At 40.9% G+C, this 27658-nt stretch overlaps 1 protein-coding gene across 16 annotated transcripts in view; it reads right to left on the bottom strand.

Annotated features, from left to right (window-relative positions):
• The window catches only part of LOC123635533, a 76475-nt gene that overhangs the window by 22970 nt on the left and 25847 nt on the right, over positions 1–27658 (bottom strand). For 4 of the 16 annotated variants that reach the window (XR_006734147.1, XM_045547781.1, XM_045547777.1 and 1 more), the window contains exons 2-3: positions 8756–8801; positions 461–505 (exon numbers count right to left, since the gene is read on the bottom strand). The exons of 6 other annotated variants lie outside the window; for them this stretch is intronic. Coding sequence is in view for 4 of the 10 variants with exons in the window: in XM_045547781.1 (XP_045403737.1) it covers positions 461–505; positions 8756–8760 (50 nt within the window). In the remaining 6 variants the exon portion in view is untranslated. Of the gene's footprint in view, positions 1–460; positions 1277–5345; positions 5369–8755; positions 8802–18294; positions 18374–27658 lie in introns of those variants that run through there. 6 more of the 16 variants (XR_006734143.1, XR_006734146.1, XR_006734144.1 and 3 more) reach the window with 4 other exon arrangements.

Raw genomic sequence — 27658 nt, forward strand, 5'->3', positions numbered from 1 at the left:
TGGCCACACAGTGAGCAGGAGTAAGAATGTCTTCCTGGGAGGCCATCTCCTAACACAAGAGCATCAGGGCTTCAGGGCCAAACACAAGCCCCAGCCCCATCCACCCAACTAGGAGTGGTTTAGAAGCTTCCCTTGTTATTCTTGCCACAGCTATAAGATGTCATTTCCAGTTAGAGAAATCTTCTGGCCATTATCCTCTCACCACCAACGATTTGTAGGCTTAAGTTTATCAATTTTGTTTCAAAGAGCAATGAACACATTAGTGTTAACTGTCAATAGGGTCTAATCATCCAGAATGGCTTCAAAATTCCTTAATTTCCCCCTCAGTAAAACAACCATAATAATATATGCAAGAACAACTCCATCATAACATGGGAAGCACCCTCCAAAGATTAGCTTCAGATGTCCAAACTCATAAGAGCAATCCTTTGGTATGCTCAAAGAAGAGTTGATTACTCACATAGATGGGGAAGTCCCAAGGCAAGGGGTACAGGGGATCAGTCTCCTGGGGGAGGTCCAGAAGAGAGAGGGTAGTGAGTACACAAGAATTTTATAAAGGAGAAGTCCTGAGGGAGGGAAGAGAACCCTCTATTGTGAAGTTTAAAAAAGGCAGTAAGACTGCCCATGAACTTAAGGGGCAGAGCAGAAGACTGAGAACCTTATTATGCAGGAGTTGACAGGCACAGGTGGGAGATGAGACTTAGCCTTTAGTGGCACTAAGTCAAATGTCAACTAGGAGTCCATGTTTCTTTCCTATTTCTTACCTATTGTCTTTACAATTCATCTATGATATTTGAGTTAGCACAGCAACCTCCCAGTTTCCTACAAATAAACTTGTATTTCAGAGAGACCAAATTTGCGAAGCCAACCAAAAATAATAGTAATAATGAGTATTACTATTAAAATAGCAATTATTATCATAGGTCCCTGAGAGACAGTGGGGAGTTGCCCTAGGCAGAAGGAGACATCCAGGAGAAGAAAACAATGGAATCCAGGGAATCTCTTAGAGTCATAATATTGACTTTTGGTTTGTTGTTTTATTCACTGAGCTCTTCTGGAGACCCTTCCTGTGTTGTTGATCCACATGCAGTAGGAGGTTTCCTTCAAGGCACAAACTCTACTTTGAGATGCCAGTAGGTAGACTAATGCTAATCTGTTATCAGCTACCATAGCAACTAGAATGATTTGTTTGTCCCTTATCTAAGGTTTGGGCTGTTTGATGTACTTCATCTTCCATGAGTTGTGACATTGTCTGGGTGGCCCCTCTGAGGTGAACCTGTGTAACAGAATTGAAAACATGCAAGTTTATTCCTGTTATGCCAAAGATTGTGATGAGGCCCCAATATAGAATTACCAGTTTGAAGAACAAGACCCCTCAACTTTCAGTGATTTTCATTCTATTGTCCACCATTGATCCAGAAGCCAATCTGGTGTGGACTGTGTCAGGATTGAAAAGAGGTAATACAATAGGAGGTATAATTAAGTGAGGAAAGGAACTCTACTTGGATATTTTAGACTCATAGGTAAGAAGTGTCCCCTTTTGTGGTTATAAAGGGGAGAAGAGTTTTTGTTGCATTTTGATGGGATGTCATAAAACCTAAAGGATGAAATTTCAGGTTAACTAAGATAGTGGGCAAAAGAGAGACCAATTTGGGAGATCATTGTCTATTTTGTAATTTTAAGACAATTTCTTGAGTAGGCCATTATGTCTATCAGGCCTGGTGCCTGTGGACAATAGGACAAATGGAAGTTCCAAACTATGCCTTATTATAAGTAAAGCCCACACTGCAAATGAATGAGCAGTCAGTCACGTGTGTACCCCATTGAGAGTCAAGAGTATCTGGGGGCACAAAGAGAACGAACAAAGTTTTAGTGACATCTACAAGAGTGGTGTTGGCAGTAGAATGCTGGGAGCAATAAGCCAAGAGTAGGCCTGTATAAATACAAATCATTGTTAAGGCATGGCAATTTGTGCCAGCAGATTTGGGCAACAGTTCAATAAAATCAATTTGCCAATCAGAGAATGAGCATTTGCCCCTTGGCATGGATCCCCACAGGCCAGGAAACAAGTGGTGGGACAGAGTATACAGAGCACATTGGGAGACATAGATTTGGGCTAGAGCCAGGGGCATAATGATGCCATGGTGGTTGGCTCCAAGTTTAAGGGGCAAGGGCTGTGATGACCAGAGGTCTCATAGGCCCATCTAGCCAAGGGCAAGGGCATGGGATATTATTTGGATATGTTTGAGAAATGTGAGCAAGGTGGCCAGGTTTTTCTTAAAGACTGCCCTTTTTGCAGGGCCTTGGCATAAGCTGAGACATAAGAGACTTTAATTATAATGTGTGAGGTCTGAGCAGCAATATATTCCCAAGGTGTTGAGTTCCTTGGACTCAGTGTCTATTGACACCCCTGATTGTTAAGAGTTTTCCCTTTTTAAATTTTGAAGGTTTACTGGGCACCAAGGTGATCTGGTATCCAGCATCAACGAAGGCTCTGAAAAATTAAGAATTATGTGAGGACCAATATACTACCAATGAAATATAGGAGCATATGTCCGTGAGAGATAATCAGGGTATCCAATGACTTACAGGTCTCTAGTAAAGGAAAGAGGCAGGGGGCTTCCACTAGTGGAGGTCAGAGAAGGCATTTGGTATACATGTGGGGCGTACTGGGGCTGTGAAAGGAAAGACTTGGGTTGCAGCAGTGGTTGGCATCATAGCTAGAGGAGCCCTAGAAATGCTAGGAATGGCATTAGGAAGAAGTAGAAATTGAATGGCCTGTAAAGTAAGGCTTGTCACCTGTAGACTTTCCCAAAATCAAATGATTAGAGAATCCTAAATCCCTGAGCCTCTAGTACCAAACATTTGGAATAGAGTTCTGATGGAGCATTATTCTTGAGACCCTTATTTAAAATTTTTGTAATTATTGTGATATTAAAATTTTATTGGGGCCACACTATATTTGAATTTGGCATATGGTGGCATCTGGGTCAGATTCATGTGCAGCTAATAGTTCTAATCTGTTTAGAGCCTGGTGGCCTGGTCTATCAAGTGCAATACTGAGGCTCAATAAATGAGAGGAGATACTTGTAAGAACAGCTGGAGGATGTCTGAGTCTAAAGGGGCCTGTTCAGGGCTAGTTAAGCCATCTTTTCCCTCCGGGTATTTGGCATAGTGATAGATCATAATAGGACCAAATAGGACAATGTCTGCTTTCTGTAATAATTGGCAACTCTCCTCTAAAGTTTCAATTACTTAGGACACGTGTATTAAGGACAGTTGCAGTTGGATGGGCTGTGCTCTAGGCCACCAACACCCACTGGAGGGAAGAGAAGGTTGGTGGCCCAGTCTGCCTGCCAGGCACGGGAGGTTTGGGCTGTCTGAGGAGAAAGATCAGGGATCTGGCCTAATCTATACGCCCCCCTCTTTTAAAAAAAAATAACAGCTTTATTGAAATATAATTTAATGTTTTGATGTACATATACATTGTGAAATGATTAAACTAATTAACATATCCATCACTTCATATAGTTAACCTTTTTTTGTGTAGTGAAAACACATAAGATCTATTCTCTTAGCAAATTCCAAGTATATGATAAAGTATTATTAACTGCAATTACCATGCTGTACATTAGGTCTCTAGAATTTATTGATCCTACCTAACTGAAACTTTATACCAATATCTCCCCATTTCCCCTCACCCTGCCCACCAATGTACTCTCTGCTTGTAGGAAATTGACTTTTTAAGATTCTACATGTAAATGAGATCATGCAGAATTCTTCTTTCTGTGTCTAGCTTATTTCACTTAGCATAATGTCCTCCAGGTTCATCCATGTTGTTGCAAATGGCCGGATTTCCTTCTTTTTTAAGGCTGAATGATAGTTCAGTGTATGTGTGTGTGCCCACACGCACTACAATTTCTTTATCCATTCATCTGTAGACAGACACTTAGATTGTTTCTATATCTTGGCTATTATAAATAATTCTGCAATAAACATGAGTAAAAATATGGCTTTTAGATACCGATTTCATTTCCTTTGGATATATACCCAGAACTGGGATTGCTGGAGCTCTATTTTCAATTTTTTGTGGACCATTTATACTGTTTTCCATACTGGCTGTACCAATTTGCATTCCCACCAACAGTGTACAAGGGTTCTCCACATCCTTATCAACACTTTTTATTTTTTTTTCTTTTTAAATAGTAACCAGTCTACTAGGTATGAAGTGATATCTCATTTTGGTTTTAATTTGCATTTTCCTTTATTAAGTAGGTCCCTTTTTTCATCTTCCTGTTGAATAAAATCCTTACATAAATGCTGAATTTCCAAGCACGTTAAATCCCTAATCTAGGTTTCAATAGTAGTCCCTTGGTAAAATCAAAGAAAGGTTTATTCCTTCCAAGGTGAGGAATGAGGAAATGGTTCTCTGGGAGGGCCAGCACAGAAAGTGTAGCACGTGTACAAGCATTTTATAGAGAAACAGTCCCACCAGCCAGAGGGCAGCCCACTGACTTGAAGCTTAACAGAAGTAAAAAGAGCATGCATTCACTCATGGAGGTAGTGGTGGTGGTGGGTGAACCTTAGGAAGTCTTGAGCAGGAGACAATGGACACAAGAGCAAGCTTAGACTTACAGGGTGTTGGCCCTAAATCAAATGTTGATATAGGGTCCAAGTTTCTCTCCTATGGTCTACACAATATAAAGCCAACTAATGTCAGAAGGTCTTTGAAATTTACAAAAATATTTAAGAAACTAGAAAGTGATATAAAAATGTAAAGTATTATTATTTTGTAGCTGAGTTATTCAAGCCAATATTCATTCATTGAATACCAATTACCGAATGACAATTACAAACACCAGTTTTCCCAGCTGGCATGAGAGATGAATGAATGATGCAAAAAAGGAAGTTTCAAGAAATAAATTAGGAAAGGTGGCTACTGCAGACTGCTGGGATAAATAAGTCATGGAAGAAAGACATGTCTATAACATAAGAGGGGAAGAAGAGATGGAGAAAGGTAGAGAGAAAGGGAACCATTCTACAGAATGGCTATAAGCAAAAGAATAATGGTTACAAAAGGCAGAGAGTGTGTTATGTCATTTCTCACTGGAGCAGAGGAGCCTGAGATGGGAGGGGGTGTGAACACTTAACCTTCCCCATTGTACTTAACAGCTTCCTCTAATGTCTCTGATTGAGTTTTCATTTTTTCACAATAGCATTTAGTCCTTTTTAAAATTCTTGAAATAAACACAGCAATTATTCTGAGGCTACCATCCACATAATTAATACTTCAGAACTGGCTGTGTGAATTTGAGAGTGGAAGCAAGGTTAAAAATTATACTTACACTTTCTTTTCTTCAAAGCTGGAAGTAAATATCTTCTACCTCTGAATTTCCATAACATTTATCTGTTGGGTTTGTCCTCTGGCATTAGCATAAAGTTGAATCACTTCTAACAGACTGAATTCCTTGAACAGGACTACTCTCTCTCATCTTTGATCTCCACTGCCTAACATGATGTCTAGCATATTGCACATGTCATTAAATGTTGTTGAATGAAGAACAGAAGAATGAATTACTGTTAGATAAATTAGCTTATTCCTTGGTTATTTGTTCTGGACATTTCTGTGGTGGACGGAAATGGCTATCCAGAAGAAAATTCTAAGCTGGAGATATTAGGGAAGAATATTTGACTACATTTTGGAAGCAAGAAATTTTTGGCATTCTCTGAAAAACAAAATTTAAAAAAAAAAACAATTTTAGTCACAAGTACTAAGGACCCAAATAAGCTCAATCAGAAATGGAAAAGGAGATATTACAACTGATACTACACAAATACAAAATATTATCCATGAATACTATGAAAATCTCTATGCATATAAACTAGAAAACATAGAGAAAATGGGCAAATTCCTGGACATACACAATCTCCCAAGACTCAATCAGACAAGCAATGAGCCGCAAGATCAAAGCAGCAATAAAAAAATCCTCCAAGCACAACAACAACAAAAACCTGGACCAGATGGATTCACAACCGAATTCTACCAGACATACAAAGAAGAGCTGGTACCTATACTGCAGAAACCTTCTGCACAACTAAGGAAATAATTAAGAGCAAATAGACGACCTACAGAATGGGAGAAAATATTTGCAAACTATACATCCAAAAAGGGCCAATATCCAGAATCTACAAAGAACTCAAACAAATCAGCAAGAAAAAAAAACAAACAACCCCGTTAAAAAGTGGGCAAAAGACATGAACAGAAGCTTTTCAAGAGAGATAGACAAATGGCTAACAAACATATGAAAAAATGCTCAATGTCTCTAATCATCAGGGAAATGCAAATTAAAACCACACTGAGACATCACCTTATCCCTGTCAGAATGGCTATTCCTAAAAAGTCCAAAAACCATAGATGCCGGTGTGGATGCAGAGAGAATGGAACACTTATACACTGTTGGTGGGACTGCAAACTATAATAGTGCAACCCCTATGGAAAACAGTATGGATATTTCTCAAGGACCTAAAAGTAGACCTACCATTTGATCCATCAATCTCACTCTCGGGTATCTAGCCAAAGGAAAAGTCATCATTTTATCAAAAGGACACCTGCACTCGAATGTTTATTGCAGCACAATTCACAATTGCAAAGATGTGGAATCAACCAAAGTGCCCATCAATTCATGAGTGAATTAACAAAATGTGGTGTGTGTGTATATATATATATATATATATATATATATATATATATACACACACACACCATGGAGTACTACTCAGCCATAAAAGGAAAGAAATTAATGTTTTTTTTATAGAAATGTGGACAGAACTGGAGACCATTTTCCTAAGTGAAGTATCTCAAAATGGAAAAACAAACACCACATGTATTCTCTAATAATTTGGAACTAACCGATGGGCATACATGGACACAGAGAGAAGTAAAACTCATTGGAAATCAAGTAGGGGGGAGAGGAGAGGAGGAGAGGGGTAAAAAGCTGTCTAACAGGTACAGTGAACACTATTTGGGTGATGGGCACACTTGTAGCCCTTACTTAAGCATTATAAAACTATCGATGTAACAAAAACATTTGTACCCCTCTAATATTTTGAAATTAAAAAAAAAAAAGACTCACTCTGCCAAAAACTCATGGCAGTTGAAAGGTTGTTCAGACGTGGGTGGCTATTCAAGGCCATTCAACAGGATTTTTAGAAAATTCATCACTTTGAACTCGATATGCATGAAGGGTAGGGGCAAAAGTTATACAAGGCAGATTTCTGTTCTGGGAGAATGTAAGTGTTATTGCAAAAATAAGATTTACATATTTTGAACAATAAGAGTAAACTTTAAATCAAGAGCCAAATTGAGAGGTCAATGCACAGGAGAGGCACCTGTGCCTTGAGAAAGTGGAAGGCTGGCATTAGGCTCAGTGTGGATGAGTGGAAAAAGGATGAAAGTAGCCGTCAAAAGACTCTGGAATCCCTATTACTTGAATGGATGATCTGTGTAACTTGGATCCAAGCTTGTTTTCTCATTTACAAAAGGGGTCAATAATAACGCATAACGTGCTGACGTGCATGACTGCTTTGTACATCAAAAGAGGTCATTTATATGAATGCATTCTGTAAGTGGGAGGAAGAGCAAATGATAGTTAATATGGATGGGCTGTGCCTTGAATGGTAGGTCACATTAAGATTGGCAAAAAGAAAGGTTAGGGTGTCCCATAGAGATGAATAACAGGAGCTATAAAGTACAGAAGTAAAAAGTTACAGGGAAGAGTGAGAATTCTGCCCGAATTGGATCATGCTATACAATGGGGACATATTTATACTAAAAAAAAAAAATTATTCATCTGAAATTCAAATTTAATTGTGTGTCATGTATTTTTATTTGCTAAATCTGGCAAACCTATCTGGCTTTCCCCATTTCTGTTGCCAAAGTCCCACCCATCTATCAAGGGCCAAATGCCATCTTTCCCGGTTTTCTGTTTGTGCTGCTTAGGAGGTATTTCTCTTCAGTAAGGTAAAAGAAGAAGTGGAAGAGCTATATCACTTAGTGTTTAAGAGGTTAGTGGCTCTGGGGTCACATGTCCAGGATTTAAAGTTCATCTCTCCTATTGACCAATTGTTTGATCCAGAGAAATTTTTATCTCTCTGGGCCCCAGTTTCCTCTTCTGTATAAGAAATGTATCTACTCTGTGGGATTGTTTTGAGGATTACATAAACTCCACACACACTACTTGGCAGAGAGTAAATGTTCAGTAAAATGATCGGAGTTGTTTTTATGGCAAGTGTTTGTCTTCAGACTCTCCTCCTGTCTTTGAGGACACTACTCCCTCCTGATTTCCCTCCTCTCGGACCTCCCACTTTGTGGATCCTTCATCCTTTGCTCATTCCATAATTTCTTTTCTGACATTCAATTTCCCAGGATAAACTCATTCTACCAAAATAAATGTCAGTAGCTTTTCCATACAGTAGCAATAATCATTTAAAAAATATAACACAAAATAGATCCCATTCATGTTTGCATATACACACAAAAACATTGAAGTTGATATTAATAAGTCTAGAAAGAAATATGTGAAAGTTACATGAAAAAAAATCTATAAAACTTTACCAATGGTAGTAAAAGAATAATTTAATAAGTGGAGAAGCATGACATGTTGAAGAAAATATTCTCATGGTGGAAAATATTTAATATTTTAAATATTAAAGATGTAAAGATGATTATTCTCCCTACATTAATCTAGAAACTTACCTCATTAAAGCACAAAATATTTTGACAAAGTGGTTCTAATATTAATCTGGAAGAGTAAATAGACAAGAAGAGACAAAATATTGAAAAAGATGTATAAGAAGGATAGATATGCATTTTCATACACCATAATTTATTGAATCTAAGGTATTATTGACTATAAGACAAACATTTTTACATTTATTAAAAAATAAAAATTTTAAATGTTGCCAGTTGTGATATAATTCTTTTTATTTTCTATTGTAAGACACTGATTTTAGATATCTTAAGATGTAAACAATATCTTAGAATCCATAAAATATGGTATTAGAACATACTAGAAAGATATACTAATTTAAACAATGTGGTACTGATATGAGAAAATAGAGGTAGATTATTATATTATTATGAATAGACCCATTTGTATAGACATAGAGTACACAATAAAGGTGATCTTTTAGATCAGTAGGGAAATTATGGCTTATTTAATAAATGGTGCATGTATAGGTAACTATTTGAAAAAATAAAGTTTGAAGCTTTTCCTTTTACACAATGAAATAAATTCCAGGTAGATTAAATGTAGAGAGAAGTGTAGAGAGAAAAAACAAAGTTTGAAACTTTTCCTTTTCACACAATGAAATAAAGTCTAGTGGATTAAATATAGAATTAAAAAATAAAATAGGAGAAATGTTAGAAGTAAGTTTATGTAAATAATGTAATAGTCTAAGGATGGAAAACATTACATCGAAGGCCAAAACAGCAAATGAAAACACTGATAGATTTTACTTCACAAAAACTTCTATATGCTTTTTAAAACACCATCATAAAATTATAAATGGAATGACAAATGGGGAAAATATCTGCAATAAATCACCAACAAATTTAATAAGTAAACAAAGAATATGTAATAAAGATGAGAACATTAATAGATAGGTACCCTATTTCATTGATTCAAGATGCATATTAGAGATGTTTTGACATCTCTAAAATCAGAGTAGCTCTTTCAAACGAAAATAAGTATTTGTATAATAGTTTAGTAGCAGAGAGTGTTATTTTTAAAAATTTCTTGGTGGTATATAAAATAGTGGTGTGTTTTATAAACAACGGTGTCTCAGAATCAATGAAGTGCCATAATTTACAAAAGAATAAATGTACATAGCCAATAAACATATAAAAATATATCATACTAATATGCAATTCAATTTGCAAAGAAATATAAATTGAAATTTTTTTACCTAGTGGATTGAGAAAAATACAATTTTCTTATGCTAATATAGCCAGCATTGGCCACAATGCCAGAAAAATGGCCCTTTTCTTTTACTATTAGTGAGAAAGCATATTGGTACATATTTTTGAAGCACAAAAATTGGCAAAATATATCAAAAGTCTTAAAATGTATATTTCCTATCACCCAGAAATACCCCATCTAAGAAATTAATTACAAGAAGATTTTTTTTATTTTTTGGCCACTCAGTATCTTCCCCCGACTCCTGTATTTTTGTTAGTATTTCAAATTGTGAAGCCACCCTCTCCCCATTATGATTTCCTGTGATTTGGGTTGGCCTGATACCACTCCAGCTGCAGGGCTAAGTCATCAGTACTTTCACCCTCCAGCCATAGTAGTTCATTCAAGGATGGGATCATGACCCAATATGGTCAAGGACTTTTATCTAGTTCTGAGAAAGAGAAACTGTCCCCCCTGTTTGTTGGACTTGGATCCAGGAGGACTTATCTTGAGACATTTTTTCACCATATGAAGCCTGAGGATAAATCCAGTATGGAAAAGGGGAAGGTGCAGACGTAGAAAGGTGCCGGGTCCTGCTAGAAATGTTTCAGTACCTGGATCAAGCAGCACCAGAGATAGCCCCAGACTTTGTAGCTATATGAGCCAATACATTTATTATTATTTTTAAGTATCTATCTATCTTATTTCAAGCTGCTAAAATAAAAGACACTGAGCTGCAGCCTCCAGGTTAGTGAACTGGATGCATGTGCCAGGAGGGCACCCCAACTCGGCCAGGACAGAAAGAAGCTCCTGTGCCCAGGACCCTTCCAGACCTCATCATATATACCTCTTCATTTGGCTGTTCAGCTATCCTTTATAATGTCCTCTGTAATAAACCAATAGACTTTACATTCAAGAGGAAGTAATCCAGGCAAAAGAAGAACAAGCAGATCAAGACATATAGCTCGTGGCTGCCAAGTTGTGGTTTTCACAGATGTCACATTAGGGAAGAAGAGATCTTGGCTCGAGATAAGCCCCATTTGGCTAATCTAAGCCATCTTACTCTCTGTGAAGCTCCATACCTGTTCCAGAAGTATGTTAAAGAGTCTCATGGACGGGCCATGCGTGTCACTGTCGTGGGAAGCCGTGTGGTTGGCACCATGTTACATTGTTCAAACAGATGGGAGGATGCAAAGCAACTGCTCACTAGGTGGTGTGGGGATGATGTGCTCATGGAGTGAACAACGGAAGCAGCTAGCTATCCAGGTGTCTGATACCCTGGGGATGGTTGCGTGTGGCATTGACCTGTTGATGAAAGACGACAGCTCCTCCTGTGTCTCCAAGGCCAATGCAAATTGCTATTTTCTTTCATATGGACCCTAAACATAATTTCCTGGACACTACTAGAGAGAATTCAAGGTAATAATAAAAGATTAGTATTAACCAGCTCTAACAGAGTTTTGATCATGCTTACTTGTATAGTAGTTCCCCATTTTAAAAAGGAATATAATAAAATTTGTGGGATTTTTCCATAGAATTAAAAGAAAAATACCCTGAACTGGGTGGCTTATAAACAAGAGCAATTTATTGACCACCGTTCTGGAGGCTGGGAAGCCCAAGATTAAGGCACCAGCAGATTTGGTCTCTGGTGAGTGCCTTCTTCCAGGTGCATAGACTCCTGGTTCTCAGACAGTGCCTTCTCTCTGCATCCCCACATGGTGGAATGGGCAGGGCAACTCTCTGAGGCCCCCTTTATAAAGGAACTAATTCTATTCATGAGGATTTCACTCCCATGACCTAATCACCTCACCTAATCACCTCCCAAAAGGCCCCACCTCCCAATACCACCCCCAGGGGGATTAGGATTCCAACATGTGAAATTTTGGAGGAAAAAATGGTCTGAACATTCAGACCATAGCACTGTCTACTTATCCATTTTACTCAAGCCAGTTTGAGTTGGATTTTCTGTCACTTATAGTCAAAACAGAATCCTAATTGACACATATGCTAAGGACATAGTTAAGGATGTTTATAAAGATTCTGATCTAAATAGAGAAATTGCAGGATTATCTATCATGGTAAAAAAAAAATTGGAAATAACTGAAATGGTCAATAGCAGAGGAAGGGTTAAATAAATGTCTGACATATTCACACAAGCACTATGTGCTAGGGACTATTCTAGAAGATTTACATATATACTAACTCACCTAATCCTCCCAATAACCCCATTACATAAGTACTAGCATTATCTATTTTGCAGATGAGAAAAATTAGGCATAAGGAAGTGAACTAATTTGCTCCCCGTCATCTATCTACCTAGTAAGTGGAGAGGTGAATTTGAATCCAGGCAGTCTTATTCCAGAAATTCTGCTTCTAACCATTCATTTTTGCTAGTTCTCAAATCAATTATGGTATATCCGTACAATGAAATATGTACCAAACTATTAAAAATTTACTTACTGGTATCAAATATATTCACAATATATTGTTAAAGGGGAAAATGAGGTTATAGACTTTCAGCTTGCAAGTAGGGAGCTTGGCAGTCAACATTCTGTCCTAACAAATAAAAAGCTGAATAAATGGAAAAATCAACAACTATTCTTGGATCCATCAGAGAAATGAAGTCACAGGGAAACCCCATCCCCAAAATCGGAGAGACAGACAAGCGTATACAGAGAATCACGATTTACCACAGCAGCAACCCCGGAACAGAAACTTCCATGGGAACCAGTATGGAAGTGAGAAACCTAAACTCTAATTGATGAACTGCTGTAGGATCAGTGTGGGCAGGTGTGTGAGTCAAAACTCCAGGGGGACCCAGTCACAGAAAAGCCCCATATTTTTGTGAGTTTTACATCCAGAAGCTTAACCAGGTTCTCACAGTGAATATTGGAAAAAAATTGAACTTCACTTTCTTCGGTAGGGGGAGAGGAAAAGGAACCATTTTGAAACAAGCCAGAGCATTCTGTTCTTAACAAGGCCTGCCCTGAGGAGGAACTATGTTATTAGAGCCTAATCTGTGGAGGGTTTTTCAGACCCTAACCGACCTGGGGAAGAAAAATGGCCAACTCCAGCCCACTCTAGCCATCCTGTCCCACCTAATAGGGATACAAAACCTAAGAAGTACTTGTGAAGTTCACAGCCCAGAGGCACAACGTCACTAAGGGACTGAGACCTAATCACAGAATGCTTCCCCTCCCCCCACACCTTACCACCGCATTACTCAAGACCTATTAACAGCAGTTTCTTTACAGAAGAAATTTAAAACAATTATGATTAATATGGCATGGGCTCTACTGCATAAAGCAGACAGCATGCAAGAACAGATGGGCAGAATAAGCAGAAAGATGGAAATTCTAAGAAATAAGCAAAAAAAGCATGTATAAATATATCATGTGTATATGTGATTATTTTTCTTTTTACTTACCTGAATTTCTCTTTTCTTCAGAAAACATGTGTTTATTATGTAATAAATACATAATAGTAACAGCAGTAAGAAATGATTCTTCTTTACTTTTTTTAGAAGCTTGAGTCATTGCTAATTGAGGCTATAATTATCTTAGCTAAAATAGGTCAAAAAAGTAGAATATCAAGGCCAGGCACGGTGGCTCACGCCTGTAATCCTAGCACTCTGGGAGGCCGAGGCGGGAGGATTGTTTGAGCTCAGGAGTTCGAGACCAGCCTGAGCAAGAGCGAGACCCCCGTCTTTACTAAAAATAGAAAGAAATCATATGGACAACTAAAAATATATATAGAAAAAATTAGCCAGGCATGGTGGCACATGCCTGTAGTCCCAGCTACTCGGGAGGCTGAGGCAGGAGGATCACTTGAGCCCAGGAGTTTGAGGTTGCTGTGAGCTAGGCTGACGCCACAGCCCTCACTCTAGCCCGGGTGACAGTGTGAGACTCTGTCTCAAAAAAAAAAAACCAACCAAACAAAAAAGCAGAATATCAGCAATTTCATATGGTTCAGTATAATAACTAACCACTTGTGGCCACTGGAGACAAAGCATGAAGATTCAGCTTCTTTCATTAGGAGACAGTTTTCTCATCTCTCAGCCTTCATTGCCTTTCTACACCCTCACTTTGTCTCTTGCTTCCAAAAGACATTAATAATTTAAAACAACCTCACCTTCATGAAACTCCTGTTTAAAAGTGTTGTATTGATTACCTGCGTGCTTTATGTCCCCATCTCAATTTGCCCCACTGTTAAGATTTAGGCTGCAAATTTCCTACAATTGTACCTCATAAATCTAGACACAAAGCAGTAGGCTAATTGCCTATTGTTCCAAGAATCACACACACGCACACACACACAGCTACAACTAAGTTACCACTCCAAATTTATAATACTACTATGACACAAAGATTAATTCAATGCAGCAAAATAGGGCACTAAAATAGAGTAATAAAAATGCATCCTTAAATATTGAATAGATGTGTCCTGAAACCCCATGATACTAGTGGAAAAGACAAAATTCCATATGAGAGTCCTACAAATTCATCAGCTGACAGAGAGCTCCCAAAGAAATGAGTCCATGCCCGTGGGTGCCAATGGCAGATAAAGGCAGAAGAAGGAAGAGGAAAGAAAAGGTTGATATCTTGGGACAATGACTAGCATCTCCATCAGGAATGCTGCTAGGAACAGAATAGCCTACTAACAGCTGAAACAAATATAGGTATTGTTTCATGTGACAATACATTTTGAGATAGGTGATTGCTAGCATTGAATCAGCAGTTGAATGATCACATCAATGAAACATTTTTTTATCCTTTCATTCAGCTATGCTTAGCCTACTTTTTTTGTCCTTACACTTGTCATGTCATGGATACAAGATGGTTCTGCTGAAGAAGTGGTAGCTTCTTGCAACTACAAAATGTCTGGCCTGTAGTAGGTTCCTACAAATGTTAGTGTCTTTCTCTGCCCAATTTCTAGTCCTTAGTTCAGGGCACAAAAGAGTAAGAAAAGGTCCGCTTCCTCTTGGCTCACCCAGCAGGTATGCTTCTCCCAAAGAAGGATCTGACTGACTCACCACCTCTCAGTTCAGAGTGCTCCCATTGGGCACCCATCCCGCCAGGCCCCCTCAAAGGCAGACGACTTCCTGCTACCTGGTAACACAGTGATACGGTCCAGTCAGCTGTGGCTAAGATATCAGGGCTGGGTTCTCCACCAGGGCACTGCGTGAGCTGTGGGACTCTGTACAGAGGAGAGCCAAGTCTTCAGGGCCTCTTTCCTCACGTGGTAGCTGTGTGTGGGTGGGCTCCTGACATCTCAGGCCACTCCCTCCTGCCCAGTGAGTGAGCGGCATGAGTGTGCACTGCCTCTGCTCGTGCTCTCTGTGCATGCTCCACGGCTCCACTGGACTTCACTCAATACACACGTTCGTTTGAGGATAAAATTGTTAAGAATTTCAAGGCAGGCCGGGCGCAGTGGCTCACGCCTGTAATCCTAGCACTCTGGGAGGCCGAGGCAGGTGGATCGCTCGAGGTCAGGAGTTCGAGACCAGCCTGAGCAAGAGCGAGACCCCCGTCTCTACTAAAAATAGAAAGAAATTATATGGCCAACTAAAAATCTATATAGAAAAATTAGCCAGGCATGGTGGCGCATGCCTGTAGTCCCAGCTACTCGGGAGGCTGAGGCAGTAGGATCGCTTAAGCCCAGGAGTTTGAGGTTGCTGTGAGCTAGGCTGACGCCACGGCACTCATTCTAGCCTGGGCAACAAAGCGAGACTCTGTCTCAAAAAAAAAAAAAAAAAGAATTTCAAGGCAGCGACAGCAGAGGATGACTCCAAGCACAGTGTCCTTCTTGAGCACGTGGCCCTGTTCAACTGCTAGGGTCACACACTCGCGAAGGCAGCCCTGCCCTGATACGTGCACTTCAGGAAACGCACGTGCCAGTGGAGGACACCGAAGATGAACAGATAAACAAGGAAATGCATCTAAAATACTTGGTAGCGACCATTAAGTGTTATAAAAAAACAAAGCAGGGCAAGGAGATAGAGTGTCAGGGAGCGGGGTGTGTCTACTCTGGTGTCAGGAGATGGTGGTCAAGTCAGGCCTCTCCGGAGACGGCATTTGTGAGAAAGACTCGCGTGAGCGTGAGCACGAGTGTTGGTAATGGCGGGGGCAGAGCATTCCCAGCTGGGGGAGGAGCAGGGGCCCGATTCCTGCTCTGGGAACATGCCCGGAAGGTTCCAGCAAAGAGTAGTAAGAAACGAGGTCCGAAGAGGCCCATGTGGCCTGACTGGACTTGGGATTTTAGCGTCAGTGTGTGGAAAGCCCTTGGAACATGGGGAGCTGGGGAGCAGCAAGATCAGGTGGGAGTGGAGTGAAGGGGGCACCAAGCTCTTCCCCCAAGCTGCTCCCTGGCCACCCCCCTCCTCTCCCACCACCACATTCATTGCCTCATTCAAGTTAGTCTCTCCTGGTTCCCCAAAGACTGCTTTCCCCCACAGAGCCCTCACACACACTCTTTTGGCCTGCATGCTCTCCTGACCACTTTGCTCAAGGCGGACTCCTTCCTACTCTTCTCGGCCTGGCGTACACCTCGCCTCCCTGTACCTCCTGTCCACCCAGCCATTCCACCTCGGCTCCTTTGCCACTTCGTTCAGAGCATCCACCACGATTTACATCCACATTATCTGTTTGTTGACTTGCTTGATTGTAATTTGCAACTTTTATTTAACTGTTCACTTATTTTTGGACTCTCTCTCGAAACAAAAGGTAAGATCTGTGAGGGTGGGGTCTGTCTTCTTGGTCACCTCTGCTAGGGCACAGCGTCCTCACAGCACCTGTGACATAGTGGGTGAAGAGGAACCATCTGCAAAGTGAATGAACCTCTCCTCTCTACTCACCTCCTCAATATCTACTCTGTGGCTTAGCAAGTCTGCCCTGTGCCTGAAATGATAGAATTTCATTCCCACGCTTGCCATCTAATGAGTGTATGCTTATCTTTAAGCCTGGGCTGCATCCTCGCCTCCACTGAGGGAAGGCTCACTTGTCACATGCAAGCACACAGACACACTTCAGTAAATCCATCTAGTGTTTCTTCCAAAGCACTTTGTCCCTACCACTATCACAGGACCCACCACCATGCATTATGTTGTGCTGTAATTATTCCTTTATATGTCTGTCTTCCCTTAATAAGCCCCTTGCAGGCAGAGGGCAAATCCAGCTCATCTCAGCAGTCCCAGCTTCTAGCACTGCCCTAGCACATGGAGGTGATCCATGCGTGTTTGAGGAATGAGTAGGTGCATTTTAAAATCCTTTTATGAACTGCTTCTGTGGTCAGATCAAACATTACTCAGGCCCTGCAGTTAAATAAGCATGCTGTTATTTACATAGTTTTATGCTTTTTAAATGAAATTTGAATGCAGTAATATACACACTCTCATGCTTTTAGAGTCCCTTTGCAATTCGATATCCCACCCCACCCCCAGTTGTGAAAGAGCATGGTATATACGCAAAGCTTTGGGCCCAAAGATATAATGTGCTGCTCCACAAAGACACCACGTTGGCTCTCAGCTGCTGTTATTAACCAATGCTTATGGCTCGACAGAAACAGACCTGGAGAGGGATGCAGTGAGGCTGCACCCCGTGTCAGCTCTGAAACTAGACAGCCCAGTAATTTTCCCATTACAGGTGCACACCAAAGGTAATTATCCTTAGGCAGGCAGCCAAAGCCTAATGCCAACTCTGTCCCAGCCTGGCAGATGAAGCAGGCGCATCACAGGATGGGCTTATTAAATTCATTAGAGGTTAGCACTGCTCCTCGGAGTGTGGTCGGTTCACAGCAGGTCTTGGAGCTTGTGCTAACTCCACTGTCTGATTCTCCTGTCACAGACACAACACTTGGTGATCCTCTGGCACAACTCTCCCCAATTTCCTCCCTCTGGCTTCCACTTAAAAAAATTATAACCTGCTTTGGCTTTATAACTTAAATACTTTAAGTGTGAAATGAAAAACTTAGAATCATAGACACAAAGAATTATGGGGCAAGAAGGGACCTTTAAAGATTATCGAGTTCATCTCCCTCGTTGGACGGAGGAGGATAAGACAGTCACAGACCCATTAATGGTACACCTGGAATAGCCCAGCATGTCTGGCTTCCAGCCTGTCAAGCCGGAATGGGAATGCCCGGGAGCAGGACTGCCCTATTGGAAATCCTTTTCCAGTGCTCAGCCGTGATTATAGCCTGAGTCTGACCTGGCCCTGGTTTTTCTGTTTGTTCCCTTTTCTCATTAAACACCTCAGAGCCTAGCATAAAGACAACATCCTTTCACCCAACCCTACCACAGAAGTGCTAACAACATTCTGCCATCCCAGGTTATGAGCCAAACCTTCCAATTTGCAGGTTCCTTCCAGGTGAAAAATGAATATGTCACCGTAGAAACTTGTGATGGAAGCATTTTTCATGCCCTAAGGGGGAAAAGGACAGTGATCTGTAAGTCACAGAGGAATCTAGGTCCTCATAAGCCCTGAAAAGCCAAGACAAATCCTTGTCGTTGCTCCAAGACATATGAAAAAACTTTGATGTACAACCACACAGGACAAAAATAAGCTTCCTGCTCAAATAAAATATATTTTACAGGATTCCCAGGATCAACTCTTTAGCTGGTGGCCCGGACGCTAAGCTTCAGAATCTGTGCAGCTAGGTCAGGGGTGCAGGCCCTAAATTCTGGGACCGACTCCTGACCCCAGAGGGAATAGGCCCACGCATAACCATCAACCTCAGCTCCGTCCCCACTCACACAGCACAATAAGGAAGACTCCTGGGAGAAAGCTCCCATAACAGATGCCAGAATCCCATTCCAGAAGGGTCTTTTCCATCAAGCAGAGTAGACTAAACATGTTTATAGCTTACAAGCAAAATGACTGCCGATGCCTAAAGAATCAGCTCAAATTATACTTCTTCTTGATATTTTCCCTAACCCCCTAAAAACAACACCCATGTCTGCCTCCACTGCAGGCCCCCTTCTGACTCTGAAAAATGTGAGCCAATATGGCTCTATGGATCCTTTCATGGCTTTTATGACACAAAGTGAGTGAGTGACCAACCACGTTCAGACCCAAATTTTCTCTCAAGTCCTTCCTAAATGGTTTGATACATGTATCAGCATGCATATGTCAACAGATATGAGTTTGACTCTGGGCTATGCCCTCTCCTTATGCAAGTTACTTAAGCTAGTGGAGGCCCAGTTTCTTGATTTGCACAATGGGATCACAATGCCTTCTTCACTGGGCTGTCCTGAGGTCTAAATGAGATAATACATCTAAGGCAATCTGCATGCTATTTGATGCCCAATGGGGTACTTAATAAATGTTTTGTTCCTCACCCTAGTCTCTCTATACAGGCATGTCATCCATATATGGAAACTCTTACAGCCAGAAGTGTTTCAAAATGCAGAATTTTCATATTCGTAACACTCCCGCCAGGTCTGGGGCAGCATGCTATAAATTTAACATATTATTATTTGAGTGATATGTCTGAATACTTGGCATGTATTTAAATAATTCGAATAAAGTCTGTAAATAGCTTCAAATCACTCTGATCAGATTTACTGCCAAGGAGGAGTTGCAAACTTCTGAAAAAGTTTTCCATTTTTAGCATCCTTTGGACTTTGGAACTGTAGCCAAGGCATTGTGGATCTGTATTAATGATTTAGAAAGATGTTGGATCCCCACTGGATTTTAAGGGAAGCTTTGGCATTTGTTTTCCTTAGTACCTGACTCATTGTAGGAACTCAATAACTCCTTTTCAATGACTGCGTAAATGAAGGAAAGAATGTACACTCCTTAAGAAACATGAAAGTGGCCCCCTCCCTCCATCTCTCACAAGTGGAATTAGTCCCTTTGCTCTTCCTCCGTATTTCACCTGCTGCACACACACATTTGATCAGATACTGGAGGACAGGGAAAGAGACAACATCAGAGTAGATCTATACTTAAGGGCAAGGGCGCCTCTGGCTTTTTCCTTCTTATGGTTATGAAAATTATTCTTTTTGAGAAACAAATATGATTGCATATTTTTTCTAAAAGATTTGAATTGAATCATTGCTCTGGAACTGGAAAAGAAAACAGCAACTTTTAATTATGGTATGGTCTTAAAGACATAGGTTAAAATTTAAAATTGCCTTGTACCCAAAGAGCTAAAACGTTTGTGATTCAAGGTTACCATAGCACACTGAATATTATCTTCCTACATTTGATGCCAACTAAGCAAGAGCCACAAGAACAATACTCTATGCAAGTATAACACACCACTGAGTACCTTTAAATGCTGGGCAGGTGCAGGACAGGTCAGAGAAGTTGAAGGGTTGGGAGAATGTTACAATGATCCATGAAGGAAGCCAAGTGAGAAGGAATCCTGAGCACAAGATGAGGGATGGATTCGCCTTACTTGAGAATAAGGACAGCTTTTCCACCAATTTGGGAATGAAAGAAGCTATGGATAGGAATATAGATTGGTTTATACAAAGGAGGTGTTTAGAGAATGAGGAAATGTCAACCCAGTGCTTGTATCAATATTTTCTTGGTGAAATAGGGCACAGGGTTATGTACTGAGTGTGGTGGAGAGGAAGATGGGGACTTGAGCAGAGTGAAGTTGGAGAGGGCAGTGCAGAGAGTGGGGCAGAAAGATCTCTTGAGAGACAAAGGGATGATCTGCTGCTGAGAGTTCTGCGGACAGCGGTGGCCATGACCTCGTAATTATAGCAGTTGCCAAAGCTCTGTGGACTTCAGCAGTATTCAGCACCCCAGGCACAAGAACAGAAAAAGTACACCATTGACTGATTGAAGTTGGGAGTTTTGCCTTGTGAATACAATGGACATATTACAGAAAAAGAGAACAGAGAATGTTGGCAAGGGAGTGTTCAAGTCATTGACCATGTACTCTGAACTTAGGAGTGAAGGATATGAAGACATGGAAAGAGATTTGATCTTTCTCTCTAGATTTGTTCTTCCAAAAGGTGGAATCATGTAGTGATTAAGAGCATAGACTCTGGAATTTGACTTTATGCATTCACAACCTGTACTACAGTCTGGGTGATCTTGGGCAAGTTACTTGACCTCTCTGTACCCCTTAATTTTCATTCATAAAAAGGGGATATTAATAACACTTCCCTTACTGGGTTGTTATGAAGATTAAATGTATTAATTTAATATACTTCCACTAGAATTGACATAAAATAAGATCTATTTTAAGTATTAGCTATTATTCCTCTGGAAGTCTACATTTTAGTAACTGTATCTCCATCTACCTGGAAGATCATTATAGCAACTTGGCAATCATCCTTGACACCATCCTCACTCCTCACATATAATTCATCTCAATGTCCTATCACTTTTATCTCCAGAATAGATTTAAAATCCTACTACTTTTCTACTTCCATTGCTACAGTGTTAGTCTAAAGCACCATCATCTTTTGCCTGGACCACAGCCATTTCCTCCTAACTCATCCCCTGGCTTCCTCTCTTGCAACCCTGCAATCTGTTTCCCACATAATAATTGGGCAGTATTTCTCAGGCTCACTATTATCACTACTGGCATTTGGGGCCAGATAATTCTTTGGGGGTAGGAGGGTATCCTGTGCATCTTAGTGTGTTTAGCAACATCCCTGGCTTCTACCAACAAGACATCAGTAGCACTTCCCTCTTCCCCCAGTCGTAACAACGAAAAATCTCTCTGGATATTGCAAAATGCCCTCTGGGAGACAAAATCACTATTGCTATAGGGAAATACAACATAATGCAAAAAGATGCAGAACAGACATGAAATATATATGTTTGGCAAAGATGACTTAGCTAGAGGTTGGTACAGTAAAAAATAGAGCACAGATATTCCAACTCCAATTTTAGTCCTTTTCTCATTAAGCCAAACTTCCTCTCAGTGCTTAGTTAAAGAAAAATACAATTTAAGGCCAGGTGTAATGGCTCACACCTGTAATTGTAGCACTTTGGGAGGCCAAGGTAGGAGGATTGCTTGAGCCCAGGAGTTCAAGACCAGCCTCAGCAAGAGTGAGACCCACTCTCTACAAAAGAAAAGAAAGAAAAGAAAAGAATAGAATAGAAAAGAAAAGAAAGAAGGAAGGAAGGAAGGAAAGAAAAAAGAAAAATTAGTCAGGTGTGGTGGCATGTGCCTGTAGTCCCAGCTATTTGGGAGGCTGAGGCAAGAGGACAACTTGAGCCCAGGAGTTTGAGGCTGCAGTGAGCTATGATGATGCCACTGCACTCTAGCCCGGCTGACAGAGCAAGACCCTATCTCAAAAAAGAAAAAAAAGAAAAAAGAAAAGAAAGAAAGACACAATTCAACACCAACATAAGATGATTATATTACAAAGCAAAGGGGAATTAAGATAGCTAATAAGCTGATCTTAAGATAGGGAGTTCTCTTGTATTATCCTGATGGGCCTATTAAAAGCACAGGGTCCTTAAATTTGTAAGAGGGAAACAGAAGAGGTCAGGGGATGCAATGTGAGAAGAACTTCACCTGCCGGCGTTGGCTCTGAAGATGGAGGAAGGGGCCTGGAGCCAAGGAATGTGAGCAGCCTCTAGAAGCTGGGAAGAGCAAGGGAACAGACTGCACCCAGGGGCTCCAGAATGGAGTGCAGGCTGCCACACTTTGACGGTAGCCCACAGAGACCGTCGCCAGGCTTCTCAACCACACAACTGTAAGATAATAAACTTGTGTCATTTTAAGCCACCAAGATTGTGCTAATTTGTTGCAGCAGCAAAAAAAATACAATCTCTTTCTAGCTGTGGAGGCTTAGAGTTAGTTACTTAAGTTCTCCAAACAGAAGTTTTCTCATTTATAATAATAATACTAATAGTACTTAATCCTTGGTTTATTATGAGGAATGAATGAATAAATAGAAATAAAGTGACTAGATCAATTCCTGGTGTTATGGACTGAATTGTGTTTCCCCAAAAATTCATATGCTGAAGTCCTAACCCCTATACCCCAGAATTTGACTGTATTTGGAGATAAGGTCTTTAATGAGGTAATTAGGGTTAAATAATTAATACTAAGCCAATACGACTGGTGTCCTTATAATATGGAACATCACCCGGGTGTGCACGCACAGAGGAGAGGCCCTATGAAGACAGAATCAGAAGACGGCGAGTCAAGCAGAGAGGCCTCGGAGAAGCCACCTTGATCTCAAACTTCTAACCTCCCAAACTGCGAGAAAAACTTCTGTTGTTACAGCTACTCAGTCTGTGGTATTTTGTAGGGCAGCCCTAATAGACGTACATACCTGATCATACTAGATAGTTAATAATGTTGATTCTTATTACTACTTGTTCCTTATTGATAAATTTGGGAACTGGTACTACTTTGTGGGACTGCATTAAGGAAGACAGGTGATAAAGTTAAATCCTGGATGCTCCTTTCGGCTCTGAATCCCTGGCAGTGCCATCTTGTCAATATACACGCCGTGAGTGCTCTACGTCTTTTTGTGTTGATGCTTTCTCTCTTTTGGGGTTAACAACGGTAGACTGAACACATGTGGCTTTGCTCTGATCCTTCAGCCCCATTAAAAAAATGTTTAAAGGGATTTTCCTTTAAAGGCATAAGCCCACGAGAACATGAGAGGAAAAGAATGCAACAAGATGTTGGAAGCTGGAAGACAAGAGGATACAGGGCAACTGAATTTGCAGAACCCAGAACGCTGAGCCCGCAGCCAGCAGGGAGGGACACCAAGCACAAGCTGACAGGCACAACAGAGCTCAGAGTGACTCAAGTGACTGGCAGCATCAGGGATCTGTGAAGGCATGAGGGGAGGGGACAGACGTGCGGGCTGACAACCAGAGGACCAGTTGAAAATCTATTTACAACGCAGTTAGACCCCCAGAGCCCCTTTCTTACTCCTCACAGCTGACAAATGCCCCACCCCTAGAAGTAGAAGACAGAAATTGACTTCCTGGAGAGAGTGAACCAAAGGGACTCTGGATTGGGGGCCATTTGGGCCCCACTCTGGATAGAGGGCTGGGATAATGTACTGAAAACAGTGAGGTTTGATAAAAATTCCCATATTAAATTCTGAGGACCTCTCACTGCTTTCCCACTAGGTTCTCAGAAGGCTCAAGAAGAGTCTTCTTTGATGAACCTGATCAGCCCAAGATAAAAGACACTGTATAATGACATTGCTGTTTCTGACCCACCTGCCATGAAGCCCCAGTCCTGTTCGTGCTCCTGCAAGCCTCCACTTAGCTTTCTAACGTCACGCTCTTAAACATGTGCTGACACCCCAAGATTGGCACACACTTGAAGAATGCCTCTACCTGAATGATGGAGACCAAAACCAAAAATCACCAAAAGAGAGAATGTGTAGAAAACAGAGACAATGTAGGAAGAGGTAACTTAAAAAAGAAAAATAACTATTGCTAATATCCTCATAGAGAAAGGAGACTCTATTTCAGCCACAAAATAAGAGCAGGTTGTTATTTCTACAAGGAGCTTTCAAAAAAAGAGCACTTGGAAATCTAAAAATAAGATAGCAACAGTGAAAGGCTCAAAAGAAAAACTGCTTGATACCAAATCAAAAAACTATACAAGAAAAGGGTATACCTTATAGATCAACTATGAATAAAATTTACCTCATCATATTGATGTGACCAAATATCATGATATGAATATTTTAAGAGGCTAAGGGAAGTGAAATTTAGTGTGTGTGTGTGTGTGTGTTTGTGTGTGTGTGTGTGTGTGCATTTTCCAGGAGAGGATGAGAGAACCAACTGTTCATCTTCCATAGCAGTAAGTCAAGATGTAAGAGCTGAAACTGAGAAGCTGTAGTGTAAGCATGTTATTGAGAAATGTGGAAATAACCAAAGAAACTGTTAATAGGGTTCAAAGCAGTTGCCCCTATGCAGTAGGAATGACATGATGGGGTGGGGTGAGTATGGCAAGCTGTCCAATTTTCTTTTTAATAAACACTGTAGAAATAACTTACTTTTAAAGCCATGTGCTATGCTTTAAAAGGTTTTTTTTTTTTAATTTGAAATTAGTTTTAAAAAAGAGTAAATAGATGTAGCAACTCGCAATGTCTGGGACATAGTAGACATTCTATAAAACATCATTTTTAAAATATTTATTATTTTATGATTTACTTTTATTAACTTTCCAAATGTTGCTTATGATATTTCAGGGAACATTCTTCCCTCCACCCCCCAAACTCCTTTCTATATATCAGCAAAGACACTTTGGAAGTTTTTAAAGCATGTTTTCCAGTGACAATGAAGTAGACATCCTGCCTTCTTTGTGACCAACCCCCCTCCATCCCTCTGCTGATGAACCCAAGTACTTGGGCATGTTCATCTCCTCAAGTTTAGACAGGGTCTGAGTGAGATGGGTCCGAGCAGGGGAGGCAGGAAAGCAGGAAAGCCAATGGTATTCACATGGACCTCATCCACCAATTCCAGCTGCTAACTTGAAGGATGAGATAAACATAGGATGAGGGCGGGGCAGGAGCAGTTCAGTTTCCAGACAGCTCGGAGAGTTGGCAGTTCTGATGTTTCAGAACTTAATTTGCGTATAGACTTAATTTGCTTCCCTAGCCCTTCTAAGTGGCAACTCATTAACACCTCAAGGCCGATGGCTCACATTTTACATTCTAATTGAATTACATTAGCATAATGGAATGTCTTCTATGTCTGCTTCTCTGGAAAAGCTCCCCTAATATTCAGCCACCTTGGAGAAAAGAGGCAGATTTTTCTTGCAGAGGCAAGGAATATTCACTTGCCACTCTTAAAACACCTTGGAGTTTTAACTTTTCAAATGTTCATTCATGCCACTTTGTAGCATTATATGTTACATTAATGTTACATATAATGCTACATATGTAACATTATATGTATCATATGTAACAGTATAGTTGAGAGGACAGATATTATTGTTCTCAGAGATCTGCCTACAGTCACACAGCTCAATGAGGATGAGTCAGGGAATCACACCTTCGTTCTAAATCTTCAATTCTCACTACCACATCATTCTATTACATTTGCTTATTTCCATGTGGGTCTAACCCAGAAGTATAGAATCAGCAGAAGAATATAAAGATCATATGATTTTGCTGAGACCCCCTGAAAGAGGGCATTAAGGTAAGGAAGAGGTGAGAAGTAGATCATTGGCCCTGGGACCTTTGGAAAGTATGCTAGAGAGTCGGTGCATGGGTAGAGGAACTGCAAGCGCCAAGAGGAGGGGCTCTTCCCAGTAAGAAGCTTGGATAACGTGAGCTCTGGCACTGAGAGTGGGATGCAGAGGAGAGAGCTATGAGAGTTGTCCCAGGCAGCTGAGTTTCCTTCATCACAGGGCACTTATCAGGGAGGGCTGGGGCAGAGGGAAAAATAGGCTTTGTCTCTCATGATAACGTTCAGCAAAAGGTTCTGGGGTGAGGTCCAGGCTTAGCAGGTAAGAGTGCCAAGATCAATGTGCAATGTCTATCGAGGACTCAGGTGGGTTTTGAAAGCTATGACTAAGTGTTCATCATCCCAAGGCAGCAGTCTGCCAGACGCTCCCTCCAAGATGACAGTGTTGTCCTTTAAGCCATGCCACGGGACAGGCATGAAGTCCCATCAGTCAGACAGTCAGCAGGTAGGCACTGAACAACCACCACAGTGTCACTCAGCCTTGGGTGTCCACCGGAATCAGTCATGGTACTTTACAAAAACACACACATCTGGGACTCACCCCTATGACTCTCACTCAGTGGACCTGGAATGTGGCCCAGGGCCAGTATTTTTTAAAACCCCAAGAGGTATTTTAATGTCTACTCAAGATCAAGAACAATTAATCATTGTGTAGATCACTGTGGGGAGTCAAAGCATGCCAGCCCAAAATATGAAGCATTGTTGAGCTGCAGACAATTAAGAAGAAGCAGATACACGAGAACTCCCTCCCTCTATTGGCCTCAAAGCAGGACATAGATTTACAAACACAAAAGATATCCTGTCCCACTCTCTATCAGGGAGAACAAAGGCTAGCCACTGATGCCACCTTTAAACCCCAATCAGCCTGGAGGTGATACCAGAGGAATCTGCATAGACAAGCTTTACTAAATCACCTCTACCTGCCATTTATTTATTTTGCCCCCGCCCCAGAGACTCGAAGTCCTTTTCCTTTGTCTTGTCACTTCTCTAAAAATTTACTATTCTTTATGAAAATGCCATATAAGCTGGAATTTAAAGCCACCTCTTTGAGAACTACTCATTCTCTGAGTAGCTCCCATTTATATACGAAATATACATGTGTTAATAAACTTGCTTTTCTCTTGTTAATCTATCATCTGTAACATGGGTCAACTCTAACTATGGACCTCTGGGGATCATTATTTTCCCCTACATCACAAGCATAGCTGCTTGTTCTGTGTGTGTGTGTGTGTGCATGTGGGTACGTAGGTGTGTTTTGTTGTCTCTCTACCTCACTGATAGAAAGTCTTGCCCTAGGGCTGTGAGAATGGCCAAACTCCTAATACCTGACACTGGACAGATGCAATCAACAGCAGTGTATTAGTCACACGTACTGACAGCCTGGGGTAGAAGACACCCCACACCACGCAGGGCCACGCAGGGGTTGCACTCAGCAGAATAAACAAGCAGAGGCTGTGGGAGATAGGCTTTGTATTAAATAGTAACAAGAGGGTGAGGTGACCTGTGGTCCCTATGGGGAGGATGTGATTAATGAGTTTGAATAATTGCATGGGCTGGCAG

This window comes from Lemur catta, chromosome 3, assembly GCF_020740605.2.
Source record: "Lemur catta isolate mLemCat1 chromosome 3, mLemCat1.pri, whole genome shotgun sequence".
NCBI classification, from domain to species: domain Eukaryota; kingdom Metazoa; phylum Chordata; class Mammalia; order Primates; family Lemuridae; genus Lemur; species Lemur catta.